Below are 14,777 nucleotides of genomic sequence, written 5' to 3'. Positions count from 1 at the left end.
AAGTCCCAGAGGATGAACACTTCCCGACAAAGGGCCAAAGACCTGGCGTCGCCCTGCCTGTTGATGTAGCACATTGCAGCAGTATTGTCCATCAGGACCTGCACCACCTTGCCTTCCAGGTGAGGCACGCCAGGAAAACTGCTCTGAGCTCCCGGACATTGATTTGAAGGGTTAGGTCATGTTGCAGCCAACAGTCTTGGGTACTGAACTTGCTCGGATGGGCTCCCCAGCCCATATCAGACACATCTGAGACCAAGGTGAGCAAGGGCGCCGGGGTCACAAAGGGGACTCCCTGCAGCACTGACTTGGGATCCCACCACCAGTCCAGAGACGAGAGGAGATGGCTCGGCATCGCGACCACTCGGTCCAGGCGTGGCTGCTGGGAACATAAACCGAGGCCAGCCGCTCTTACAGGGGCCTCAGATGAACCAGGCATGGCTTACCACATAGGTGCACGCGGCTGTGTGGCCTACCAGTCGCAGGCACGTGTGGGCCGTGGTGAGCGGTTGGCTCTTTCTGTGGACAATTAAGTCTAACATGACCTGAAATTTTTAATTGTAAATGTCTTTAGCAACAGGTTAAATTAAAAAGCATTCTCCCAGTTATTCAAAAGGAACATGCATTAACTTTGTCAGCACAAAGATCCCAGATTGGGATAGGTTTTCTGACTAGTGAGATATCTTAACTAGTTCTTTGAGGAATCTTACAATAGTGGAATGGCTGAAGAATTTTCAATTGCCAACTGAAAACAGTACGTTGAGATGTTGATAGATCACTTTGAATGGTGACAAGCGGCTGGTCTACATTAGGCGGGGAATCCATCTAAGATACGCAACTTCAGCTACGTGAATAGTGTAGCTGAAGTCGAAGTATCTTAGATCCAATTACCTACTGTCCTTATGGTGCGGGATCGATGTCTGCGGCTCCCCCTGTCGACTCCGCTACTGCCGTTCGCGTTGCTGGAGTTCCGGAATCGACACGAGCTCGTCGATCCCCGAGAAATCGATTGCTACTCGCCGATACGGCCGGTAGTGAAGACGTAGCCAAGGAAAAGCTCAGACTTCAGGTATAATAAATAGTCCAGAATAGATAAAATTGGGGCACACCTGGAGATAGGTTATCTGTTGCCCATAGAGATAAGTTCTTTTCCACTGCTAGGAAAAAAAAGTAACTGAACTATTCTGTAACATAATCTTCGAGATGTTTTCTACATGTCCATTATACTGTAGGTGTGTGTGTGTGTGCCTCTAGAACAGTTGTCAGAATTTTTCTCCCGCCACGGTACCCACTGGGGCAGCTCACACTGCATGCAGGTATAAAGGACCACCACCAGGTCCTTTCAGACAGAAAACTCCAATGCTGAGGGGTAGGAGGGCAGATCGTGGAGCAGACATGTGAAACACATCTTGAAGAATAACAGTTATGGAACAGGTCAGTAACCATTTTTTCTTCTTTGAGTGATTGCACATGTGCATTCCACTCCTGATGACTCACAAGTCATGAAAACAGATGACGGGATCAGAGTGCCTCTGAACAGGGACTAAGGACAACATGCCCAAATCTTGCTCCATGTCTAGCTTGCGAACAGGAAAACAAGTCCAAAAATCTTTTTTTTCTTTTAAACACAACTAAAACTTACTATCCTAAGTATATTGAAGACTAAACTAATTACATAAACACACACTATATTTACAAATTCTGGGACCAAGACAGAACTGTTTTGGTACTGAACAGAGTTCCAATGACCATCCCAGTCAGTAAGAAGGAACTAAGGCGACTTAGGGGAGGCTCTTCCCTTTCCACCTTCATGAAGTGATACACGGCAGCAATGGTAGCTTGAGCCACCCAATGGGTACCTTTGAGAGAAAAAGTTTTCAACGATCCTGTGCTGGGCTCACCAAGATAGAAATGCACATGTACAGTCACTCGAAGAAGAACTGTGCATAAGGAGGTCAGGTGACACTGTTAGATGATGATTTAGATTGTAAACTCTCTGGAGCAGGAATTATCTCTTATCTATGTTTGTACAAAGTCCAAAACAATGGATCTCCAATCCTAACTGGGGATCTTTGGGTGTCAGTATAAATTATATTTATAAGAAGATATGGGGGCTCTCTCATGACAGCTCCAGAAGATCTCAGTACCATCACTGGCCTGTCAAATCTAAAGTACTCAGAAGGATACTGGCCTAATCTGATTTTTCTGATCACCAATAAAAATAACAACAAAGAGTCTTGTGGCACCATATAGACTAACAGACGTTTTGGAGCATAAGCTTTCGTGGGTGAATACAGATAAAAATAATGGAATTAGTGGAGAAGTATGAAGGAGATCTTTGCTTCAGTCCAAGATTTCAAATTTATATAGTCCTCTTTATTCTTTTAAATCAATGGGATTATTTACAGATTAAGGTACTACTCAACACTATTAAGAATGACTGGTCCTAAATTAACATTACATGTCAACGTTATCAAAACTGGATGTCTCAATATGTTGGAATGTACAAATGATCACTTACGTGTAATAAAAGGGCTATTTATGTTCTTAAGTGTTGATTTGAGAATCCAGTTATCAGATTTAAACAGCCCATTAAACTGCTCAATTTTGAAAAATGGCCTCCCACATTAAATTCTGAACTCAGATGTACAGCACGTGGCTTCACACAGCTTGAAAAATTCACTACTGAATTAGCATGACAGTGAACTTTCAAGACACGTAGCATTTCAAACTATACATCTAAGATTAGAATCCAGGTCTCTGTCTTTAATTTTGGCCCCCTGTGCTTAGACCCAAGATACTACACTTTAGTTCAGACACTACAAAGGCTTACATCACACTAGACAAGGTAGTCTACTTTGTTCATTAATCACTGACACAATGGGCTACTTAGACTGTGAAAAGCTGTCACACGAGATGTATTATGTCAAAACAACTGAAATGTATGTTTTAAACCCAGATTCTGCCTCCAGATACAAGGCACAAATCCTGGAAAATCACTTACTAGATGCAATATGACACACAAAATGAGCTCAAATACAGCATCTTAGATCCAAATCAGCCTTTTTAAATCTAAGTGATACAAATTCTTATGATTCTTCCCTGAAAATCAGAGGAGTAGCCATGTTAGTCTGGATCTGTAAAAAGCAACAAAGAGTCCTGTGGCACCTTATAGATTAACAGATGTACTGGAGCATAAGCTTTTGTGGGTGAATACCCACTTTGTCAGACGCATTTCCCTGAAAATGTTAGTGCGCATTTCCAATAGTTACTTTTTAGTGAAATAAAATGGATAAGTTAACCTCATCATCTTGACTCCTGCAACCCCCTTGTGTCTGGCCGCAACAAATTCCATCTTGACTATTTATATCCTTCCAAAATGCTGCTGCACAGATTATTTTCTTTGGTCACTGCTTTGACTAACCCTCCACTGGCTCTCCATTCTCCACCATATCTAACACGTATAATCAGTCTTCATTTTAAGGATTTCACGGCATATCCCTGCCTACGTGTAATATCTTATACAGTATCAAGATGTCAATACTTGCACCCGCTGTGCAATTGATGACTGCCTGGCCTGCCAATCTGTAAAATTTTCCAGCAAGGACCTTCACACTTTCTCCCATGACTCCCCTTTTGAATGGGAGGAACTCTGTACAGAAATGTGCAAAGGTACCACATTTTCCTTCTTCAAATCCTTCCTTCCAACTCTCCTCTATCATAATGCCTACTACAAACTCAACAACAGAACGGAAGATGATGTGTCATGATGGCTGCTATCATGCAAATGGGTATTGTTGCTCGAACTCCCCAGTCTATTTGCTGTAGCCACCTGTTGTGTTTCATCTTATACTTAGATTGTAATCTCTTTGGGATAGGAACTGCCTCTTTTTTATACATTTCGATCTTATATACTTATATAATGCTCATCACTGCAATATCTGAGCACTTCCCAATCATTAATATATTTATCCTCACAACAGGTCTGGAGGATAAGGAAATTTTACACGTGGGGAACAGACACAGAGACTAAGTGACTTGCTCAAGGTCACAAAGGAAATCTGTAATGATAAAGGGAACTGAATCCAGGTCTCCTGAGTCTCAAGCTAGCATCTTAACCACTGAATCCTGTTTGTACAGTACCTAGGGGCACAACTTTATGTACTACCACAAACAAATAAATAACAACAATACATGAATATTTCAATTGTAACCTGATTCCCCTAATAAATGTCCACAACAACTGATCTTCAGTAAGGAATTATGGTGTGTAAACATGTCAGTTCTAAACTGAAGCTGGTTTGAGTTACTTAAGGGGAAAAGAGCATCTGAAACCACTAACTTCTATTTTGTTACATTCCTATCACTTAAAACCAGATGAACTAATTTTTTTAAAAATTTTTACAGCTGACTAATAAAACCCTAAAAATAAGGTTTTATAATGGAAAGTTGACCGAAACTAAACTATAGAGCGCTGTCATGAAACACAAAGCATATGGTCTACTTACTGAATGTGAATAAAAACACAGAGACATTTAAAGAAAGAAATTATTCTTTATCACATGTTTCACTTACTTCAAAGCCTCTTCCAGTTTGCGAATTTTCTTTTGAGCATCCCCTCTCTCTTTATCAAGGTCATTTTGGAAGCCATGAATCTACCATTTCAAAGAAAAATTTTACATTTTAGCTACTACAGCATGTGACCAGAAGAATGATTGAGCATTATTTCAATTTTGAATGTAATAAATTAGTTTTGTATAGATTTAGATAAGAAGTTGTTGAAATATAATCAACATATGTAATGTGATGTTTCCACAGTTCAAACAGAGTTTAGGGACAAAATTAGCAGCAGGCTAAGACTACAGAATATAACCTTCTCTACTATTGTGATTTTTCTTCCTGTCCAAAGAAATGTTAAACTTCTAGTGTTAAAAATACAATAACTGTATTAAAAATAACTAGATTTTTCTTTAGTATCAATTGCCAGTATGAGGATACTAAGAGATCATGAAATAAAGGGTAGATAAGAGATACAGATTTGTCTGAACCATATCATACACTGCTTAATAGCCTAGACACGAGTCCCTACTCATTGACTTGTTTGAATTTAAACTTACAACACATTTTTATAAAGAAGATTTTTTCACAAAGCATTTTTAAAAAATACTATTAAATGGGTTTAAGTTACTTAAACATACTGGCCACAGTATAATATACATCAGGGGTCGGCAACCTCTGGCACGCGGCTCCCTGGTGGGCCGGGCCAGTTTGTTTACCTGCCACGTCGGCAGGTTCAGCCGATCACAGCTCCCACTGGCCATGGTTCGCCGTCTCAAGCCAATGGGGTTGGTGGGAAGCCGCAGCCAGCATATCCCTCACCCATGCCACTTCCCGCCGCCCCCATTGGCCTGGGACGGCGAACCACGGTCAGTGGGAGCCATGGTCAGCCAAACCTGCCGATGCGGCAGGTAAACAAACAGGCCCGGCCCAGCAGGATGCTTACCTTGGCAAGCTGCATGCCAGAGGTTGCCGACCCCTGATATACATTCAGAAACTATGGCATCCAAGAGCTGTTGCCCCCATGGAAAGAAAAGATACAGAGGAAGAAGAGAACTGGACTACTCTAGAATTCTTCACCCTCATTGAAATAAAAGGTGAGTGATTCAACAAGCATGTGAGAAAGACTGTATATACTTTTAGCCACATGCTTCAACAAGCACAAGATAAGTCAAGGCTTATTAATCTGTTATCATTTTGAAATTCTTGGGTACGGTAATTTTGCAGCATATGTGAACTGTGCATCTAACCTTAACACCTAAACAAATGCACACCCATAATAGGTTACAGAATCTTTAACATAAATATAACTCCTCAGTCAGCCAATATATGTATATACTAACATAATCATACATATATATGTACATACACACACACAAAACAAACACCCTTGCCCCCCTCACATGTACACATTCCAGAAGATGTGTACAGACACACATGCTTAATCTATCTTACAGACCCCATTTCTCCTAATTTCATCTTTTTTCTCTTTTTTTAAAACTATTTAGATTATAAACTCTTTGAGGCAAGGACTGCTTTAAATGGTTGCACAGCACCCAGCACATTTTGGATGCTATTATAATACAAGTACTAAATAATAATGATTAAAAAAAAAGACTTCCGAGTGCAATTTAAGCTGACAATGTTGTTCTTTTAAGGCTTTACATGGTATAGATCCTAGCTATCTGAGATCACCTCTCTCCCTGTAAACCATTTCAGAGCTCCTAGGCTGTTTCTAACATGCCCTACCTTTTAGCAAGTTTTAATCTGTGGAGGGTTCTTTACTCTGATTCTGTTGGGCCAACAGGGGGAAGTGAGTTTCAGAGTGTCAACCTTCCAGGCATGGTACAAAGCACATCTGTTCACACCGGTTTTTGCCTAAGGCAGGTTAGGTGTCAAGGATTTATTTATTTATTTAGAGCATTGCTGAGGCAATAGTGTGGAGATGTTATCCACATATCTATATTTTCTTTGAGACAAAGAGCAGTGGTAAATTTAGGGAGCGGTCTTCTAGTACCCAATTATTTGCAGCATGATGTTTGATTAATATGAATGTTCTCAGAGGCTTATGAAATTGGTGCATAATTTTATGTATACCTAATTGAACAGATTGCATGGTTCTGCATACATTATTATATTTATTGATAGTATATAACAATTGATATTAGGATAAAGTGGGCATTAAATATTTGTTAATTTCAAACTGATGAGTGTGATGAAATTAGAGCAGAGAGAGAAAAAGAACAGATGGAGCAAACAAAGAAAATGTGGTTTATGAAGTACAGAAGTCTAGAATGGCACTGAGAACATTTAGAAGCAATACATGTGCCATCAGCTAAAAAGTGTTGTGAACATGTACAAATGATGGGAAGTCACAGCTCTGGCTCCACAAAGCACTTCGGTAGTTCTACAGAAGCCTCAAGGGAAAAAAAAAGAAAATTCAATAAACCCCCACACCCTATAAACTTCTACAATGTGAACCACAGGAATCCAGTACATTTTAGCTGATTACATATTGCAAAAGTATTTGCACAATATGATCAGAAATCATATCTCTAGAAAATATCTAGGCAAGAATCTGTATTAGTATCAATGACCTTGAATGTCTATAACAAGATGCAACTGACATACTCCAGCATAGCATACCGATATCTCAGATGAAAAACAAGAAAGGAAAAACACAGTTAAAAAGACTCACTGGTAGCAAGCTTCAGTACAGAAGCTAAATGTGTGGAAGTCTGAGTATTTAGCTGGATTGGAACATTCTCAGAGATAGAGGGATTTTCCATTAGGGTGGTCAGAAGTCAGTATTTACTGTCCTAGCATATTATATACGTATAACAGCTGTTACAAGAACTGCTCTTGATAATATTGTATCACAGTTACTACACTTAGCTGCCTGTTTGGAATACAAGCAGATTATTTGTAAAAAGCAGGTGTTTCCTTTACTTGTAAAACCATTTAGCCTAACTGGTTCCTGATTTAGTAGATTAGTATCCTTAATCAAACAGTGACATTTAGGGTTATTACTTATTACTTGTTTGATGTTCAACGATCTTAACAGGGAATAGTCACCATAGATTAATAAAGGTTATTAGATACTGGTATGTATTTAAGCGAACAGATTATACCTCACAATGCACGCTTCCTTTACTCAACAATATGCTATCGTTTTTAGTATTTTATAGGTGAATCAGTCCTCTATTTTATGGGCATATGTAAATAACATGGTTCACATGTATCTTTTTGTCTCATCTCAAAGATTTTCACAGTATACAGTTACATCAATGCTTTTGAACATGTGGACACCTGTGCTAATCTCTATCAAAACAAAAGTTTTTCCCATCTTGTTTATTATCACACAGTTATATAAACCATCCTGAAATAAGCTTTATCTTATCTATTTCAAGAGTCAAAGGGCATATTCCCTAAGGGATGAGATGACAATACTCATTCTTGACCTGAAGCTCTCAAGAGATATCATAGAGATAGAAAGGCAAAAGAAAGCTGAACTGAAGAGAGAGTGAAAAATATGAAGATGGTAGGAAGTAATCATTCCAATTCAAATAATAACTCCCATATATGCATATATGCGCACATATATTTTGACCTGGTTCTGCATCAGTTTAGACTTGAATTGTTCTTGTAGCAATGACAATTGTTTTGGTAATCATTAATATTTTTAAAGAAAATTATGTGTGCCATTTTAAAACAAGACTCATTTATTACATACAGATAGCTTCATTAAAATATTATTAATGTTGCAAAGTCAAGCACTCTAAAGTTAGGCCATTCTAGAAATGCCACCCACCCAGTATCCATCCCCAGCTCCCAATCTCTGTCTCTCTACCAGCCTCCAATGCCAGTCTTAACTCTACACCCCCATGCCAGTCTGCTCCAACACAGACCCAGGGTCTGATCCACATGCCTCAAAGCTGCAGATTTAACTGAAAGCAACTAACAGAAGTGGTCCTGTCTTTAACACTCAGATAACCCCAAATAAACTCCAAACCCCAAATAAATCCATTTTACCCTCTATAAAGCTTATACAGGGTAAACTCATAAATTGTGTGCCCTCTATAACACTGATCTAGCAAACAATGCATCATTTAGATCCATTGTTCCTTTTGTTATAAGTAAATGAAGAGTAGCTCACGTGTAGCTGTATTTCAATTCATTCACATCATGAGTTTGTCACTAAAGCTTAAAAGATAAGTCATGCAAGTCCATTATGTAAACTTTTATACATACATTCTGTTATTAAATCACTACATCAGCTGAACACAGGTTTGACTTTAAAGACAAAGTTATTAAAAAAACAAAGTCATGTGGAATAATTAACTCTTGCAATGAACGATTGTTTCATGTCAACACCTTTGATGCTTAAGTATAAAAATTTGTACATATTGGCGAAGTGCTGCAAGATTAAATATGTACTATAAGTGCTAAGCACAATTTAAAAAAAAAATTCTGCTCTCTAAACACTACCTCTGGAAGATGATAGAGTATATGTATGGGTACAGGTAAAATGTACAGTAAGTATTTGTTGGGAAAAATGCTAAAATATCAATAGCAATTTCAAACTCCCTCTGTCTTCTACTAAAGCAATAGCAGAGAGTGAAAAATCACAGTAAGAACAAAAGTAGTACCTAATAGGGCCCTGTCTGCATCCTCTTCACTGGGGTGAATTTCACCCTAAGTGAATTAAATAGCAGGCATTAATATGTTTCGAACCACAGACATTATACTTCTGGAAAACATTTTAACAGCTTAATCCTTGTTTAAAAGCTGCTAACTGCTAGACAAGCTTTTAGGTTTCATCAGTTACATACTCCCTTTCTGCCCAATATTCATTTTTTTATGGATTTGTGGATTTAAATCATTAGCTGTTGCCTAAGACATCTGAAAGTGCACATAACATTTTCATTTTTCCTTCAAACACTACCTTTTTTTCATGAATCCGCTCTAAATGAAGTTTTTCCTGTTGAAATTTGTGTTCTTGATCCTGCAAATTGAGGAATTGATTTTTTAATAAGGAATCGCTAGTTCTTTAAACAGATTACTGTAATTCAAAAGCAGCCTTTACCTAGACAAAACCTGTACATTTTACTAGAGTGCAGTATGGTTTATATCAACCAAAAAGTGTCCAACTTTATTTCGTAATTAAACATTAATCTACAAACAATTTTAATATGTTTTATATTAGTTCTAACAATTACACAGCATTATTACCAATACTTGATTAGTGTGGGGTGTCTCCAGAATACCAGCCAGAAGACACAGGTCTCAGGGCTTGTCCACACGGCCATTTAGAGCACAGCAAGCTAATATGCTGAAGATTTACATACTGGCTTGCTGAACAGTAAGTATCTGTGTAGACAAGCCCTTAGTCCCTAGCTTCCCAGACTAAAATAAGATGGGACGCAATGAAGTTAGATCTTGATGAGTGCAGGAGGGGAGAAAGAGTGCTTTCTCCTTGCTTTACAACAATTCACCGTATCAAACAAAAATGTTGAAGGATTCCAAAGACAGTAGTACATAGTCCTCCTGCACCATCAAAATGCCGGGCCACTCAGAGGATTCAGGGGGCCTGGGGCAGGGCCGGGACTTTGGTGGTGGGTGCCTCTCGGCGGGAAGGATCCGCCACTGAATTGCCACTGAAGAATGAAGCGGCAGCAGTAGAGCAGTCGCGGCTTTTTTTTTTTTTCCTGCCGCTTGTGATGTTTGTACTCACCAGGTGGCGCCTGCCGCCGAAAACCCAGAGCGGTTTGCGGGCCCCTATGGGGCCCAGGGCCTGGGCCAAATTGACGCACTTCCCCCTCCCTCTGGGCGGCCCTGTCAAAATGGCTACACTTCCCCAAGTAACGACAGAACATAATGAGATATGGGGAAAAGGAGATACCCAGGGCTCCAACAGGGATGCACTGTAACAATCATGAAACAAGTTTATGCTAATTTTTATAAACTTAGATACTGCTATGAAAGACAGAGACAGGGATTTCTTTCAACTTTGTACTTCTCTATAATCCATTGATAGACATTTTTGTATCAGTTCAACACACAGGAAAATAAGACAAATAGCCACAAAGTTTCTTTAAAAGTCTTATCCAAAAGAATAAGAAAAAGTTCTACTCTGTTAAGTGTAAAGGGATCGGCTCCTCTGATTTCCAAGAGCTCCAAAATATTTCTTAATTTGGCATTCTATTCATACAAATCTTAGGAACAAGTAAAAAGGGCTCTTCATTTTTCCTGAGTGAAAAATTCAGGGCTCACCCTCAGCTGTTGCTGCCTTTGATGTTCTGATTCTTGTAACTGTTGTTTTAATTCAGACACACTCTGTTCTAATTCTTCAATCACATCAGATGCCTGCAGGGATTTAATAGTAGAGTGAATGTTTGTCTTTTAATCTCTATTTGCTCTACAGAAATAAGTTACTCTTTCCCTTTCCAAAGTTGCATCAGAAAAGTAGAAAAAATTATAAATTTGGAAAAGACAATCTTTTTCAACACTAGTCATATGTACTTCATTTCCATTCGTCCATAAGAGTGCAGATGGGACTGTAGTCAAAAATTACAAAACAAAAATAAAAAACAAAACAAACAGGCAGCTGATTTAAGAAAGAACTTTGAAAATAAAATGGATACAGTCAGTTATCATTTTCTTATCAGAGATCTTAGCGTTCCAGTAATTCAGACCAAAATGTAGATGCCATGTTTGCTCTAGGTTAACCAACAGTTTAGAATACGCTACAGTTTTTGAAATTTGCTCTGTTTTTATAATATATATTTGATGTGAACATGATGTAGGCTAGATAACCTATCACAAAGGCTACTTATAAAAAAATAATTTCTTACATTTTTGTGCTGATTATTTAAAAGGTTCAGTTCAAAGATGTATGCAACAAAATGTTTCATGAATAAAAACAGGACAATATTTTAATATGTACCTGAAGAAAAATATTTTTCTTCATAACTCTTTCGGTAACAAATTTTCAAACAGGCCTCACCCAACTCTCTAACCTTTTTGTCAAAATTTGCATGTTCAAGTTACATTCATACATCCAAAACAAGAGCTCAGCTAAACGGTTTACCATTTAACTCTCTCAGGAGGAATGTGGCAGTTGTGAAGTATATAACACATAGAGACATCTTGCACAGAATTCTTGCATATTACTGCTCTTTTATGTAATTATAAAATGCACAAAAGAGTACAGATCACATACAAAATAATATGTATCCTAACCACAATGCCCTTTGTTAGTTTATCCTTCCCTTGGGAGTCCCTGGATGGCCATCTGGGCTCAGGGAGGCAGACAGGATCTGCTCCCTCATGCAGGCTCTCATATTTCATTACTTCTCCTTCATGGAGTCTTCTTCCCCAGCTTGCCTTCTCTCCTCTTAGCTGTGCTCTTCCTCTCTTTATATGCAGCCCTTTCCAACCCCTGGCTTTCTTTGTTCTATATTTTGGTTATTTTCCATTGCTCCTATTTTCCCACCTCCCTGCAGAGGGGTAGGATATAACTAGTTTTCCTAGGCATGAGTCCAACCCAATGTTCCAAGGTGTTTTCACCTGAATAGAGGTCACTGAGTTCTAACAACCCTCCACTGTATATCATCTAGGAGGATGGACATGGTCACACATGTAGGGGTGGAATCCACGTATATATTGAGGCATTCAAAAATTACTGCAATTTCATAACACAACTTCACAATATCAACCAAATTTCAAAAGTTCTACAGACAGATCCCCCAAGCCATCACAGCAAGTGAGTAGCTCTTTGATACATTATACATCCTTCGCGTAAAGTCATTCATGTGCCTTAATATTTGCAGGACTGAAGCCTAACAGACCATTTGGAAAGTGTGTCCTCTTCTATACGTAACTGGTAGGCAAGCATTTTTATGCCCATTATTCCTGGGAGGTTATATGTCTGTAAACATACCTTAGCTGCTGAGAGAGCATGTTCCTGTTTCATAAAATTTATGTCAATATCATATTTGTTTTGCTGTTGTTGAATATTCTGTTCATAATCTTGTATTATGCGATCCTTCTCTTTCTGAAGGGAGTTGCACCTACAAGTAATAATAAAGGAAAAATAAATGGAAATTGGCTTCAAATTTTATTTGCTTTATGTAATTTTTGAAACTTCTGCAAAATTCTACACACCCACCTAGTCCTCTCAACTGATAAAATGTAAAATAAAATTGTACAATGCAAAATATATATATATTTTTTTCATGATCAATATCCTGGTGAGTGTCCAACAGTGGTTTTTGCACCTGGGTTGGTAAATTTTCATGACAATTTCCTAAGGCTGAATAATTGAGCACTGATTTTCTTGAAGACAGAGAGTGATGTTTAGTTTTGGAATTGCTTTGGTTTAAACTCTGACTAATTTATTAATTACCTTGATTTCATCTCCTGCAGTTCAGTGCATACTGCTTGGTAGCATTGCTCTAGATCAGTCTTTTCCTGAGATAATTTCTGACGCTGTAAATTACTACTTTCAGCCTCTACAGTCAGCTGCTGGACACGGGCCTCCAGTTCTTTGACCATCTGGTTCTAAAAGAATAGGTCATTGTTAAGAATAAATTAGTGCACACTCCTGTTGTTATTCAACAGCCTAGAGCAACTGCAGTTCTCTGGTGGTCCAGAGAAACAAGAGTTATAAAAGGAAAGCTGTCATCAGTCAGGACAGTAAATTCTATAATGTATCAAAGCTTTCAAAATATACATGTTTCAAACAAAGTAAAGTGTGACCTCTGCCACTAGACCCAAATTGGAACAATACTCACACTAGATTTCTATAGAATAAAGTTTTTATAATATGAAGCAAAACAAACAGTTTAAAGAAAAAATTGCTATTAAGGATAATGTATCTTGAGCTACTTCATACCTGTCAGAAACAAACAACATTATGATCAATGACAATATAGACAGCCTTCATCTAAGACAGAGCCCCCCCAAAAAACTTTCAAGACTAATACTAGGAAACATATATATTTTTTCTTTATTATAGTCTCTTTCAAGAACAAACAAGTCAGTTGGTCAGATAAAGCCTTTATAATATTGTTATGAAATCCAATTTATTTAATTTGTACATTATATTGGCACCAAATGTTTACTGCAATAAAATACTTATTCAGTTACTAAAATGATATCATGGCCAATGCCTGTTCCCAATAAATATACTGAGGTACCAAAGAATTGAAGAATTCAGAAGTTGTTCATTATTTGCAGTAAGTCTCTTTTAGTGTCACATCTAAGAGACTGGAAAAATAACATGATATAGCAGCTGATAAAAGACATTTTCCATACATAAAAGACTGTTTCTCTGTGTATCTGAGTAAACGTGCTCACATATGTGTATGAGATATTTTGAGATATACAGATAAGTGTGGTATGCTATACATTAGGAGGCTATTAAGAGGACTGATTATGATACATTTATTACAATATTCAATAATATTTGACACATTTTTAGTAAGTCTTCATATCAATTTACAAATATTAACAAATACTGTTCACAAATACAAACATCACCCCATGAGGAAGGTGGCATTATCCCCATTTCAAAAATGGGAAGTTGGAAGCACACAGAGAGAGATACTCTGGCTCAAGGGGACATAGCAATCAGGATCAGGCCAAGTACACAGGCATTCCAAATTCCCTGCCTGCTTCCCTCTATGTTTACCTCTCCTTATAACGAATCCTTTTTCAATACATTATAAATGTACACTGAAAGTTTTTGTGTTAAACACAATTTCACAACATTCAGAACTTAAAATAAAAATATCTAAGAATTCCAAAGAATATATATTTTTTCTCTTCTCCATTCTTTCCTAAAGTAATCTTAGTGTATAAGGAAATGAGAATAGAATTCCTGGGAAGGCAGAGGTGGGAAAATAAGACACAGCTGCCTTTTCAGGATGTTCAAATCAAAGTTATTTTTGTATTAACAAAGGTTTGGAGATGGGGGGAGGGAGAGGAAGTGGAAGAATATTTTCACCCTCTGTTTAAGGAAAGTAAAAACTCAAACATCTGTCAACTCCATTCAAGTTTTGTAGTCTATTTAAATGTGCCTGGAGACATTTCTGACACACTCATGCAATCAGAATAGCATTACTTAAGCTTTGCAAAACAGTCTTAAATATTTTCTCAAACACACCAAACTTAACCAAACACTTGTGTTGCATTTTGAAAGACACGCTTTCCAACAATGC

The 14,777-nt window shown here is 38.0% G+C and overlaps 1 protein-coding gene across 4 annotated transcripts in view; it reads right to left on the bottom strand.

Moving 5' to 3' along the window:
* CEP112 (centrosomal protein 112) overlaps positions 1–14,777 on the bottom strand; it is a 288,709-nt gene that overhangs the window by 188,382 nt on the left and 85,550 nt on the right. For all 4 annotated transcript variants that reach the window (XM_050920643.1, XM_050920641.1, XM_050920642.1 and 1 more), the window contains exons 13-17: positions 12,962–13,116; positions 12,497–12,626; positions 10,828–10,920; positions 9,500–9,559; positions 4,573–4,652 (exon numbers count right to left, since the gene is read on the bottom strand). In XM_050920643.1, coding sequence (XP_050776600.1) covers positions 4,573–4,652; positions 9,500–9,559; positions 10,828–10,920; positions 12,497–12,626; positions 12,962–13,116 — 518 coding nt within the window. The remainder of the gene's footprint in view (positions 1–4,572; positions 4,653–9,499; positions 9,560–10,827; positions 10,921–12,496; positions 12,627–12,961; positions 13,117–14,777) is intronic.

This window comes from Gopherus flavomarginatus, chromosome 12, assembly GCF_025201925.1.
Source record: "Gopherus flavomarginatus isolate rGopFla2 chromosome 12, rGopFla2.mat.asm, whole genome shotgun sequence".
NCBI lineage: Eukaryota > Metazoa > Chordata > Testudines > Testudinidae > Gopherus > Gopherus flavomarginatus.
The sequence above is the reverse complement of the archived record's forward strand: the minus strand, read 5'-3'. Positions and strand labels throughout refer to the sequence as shown.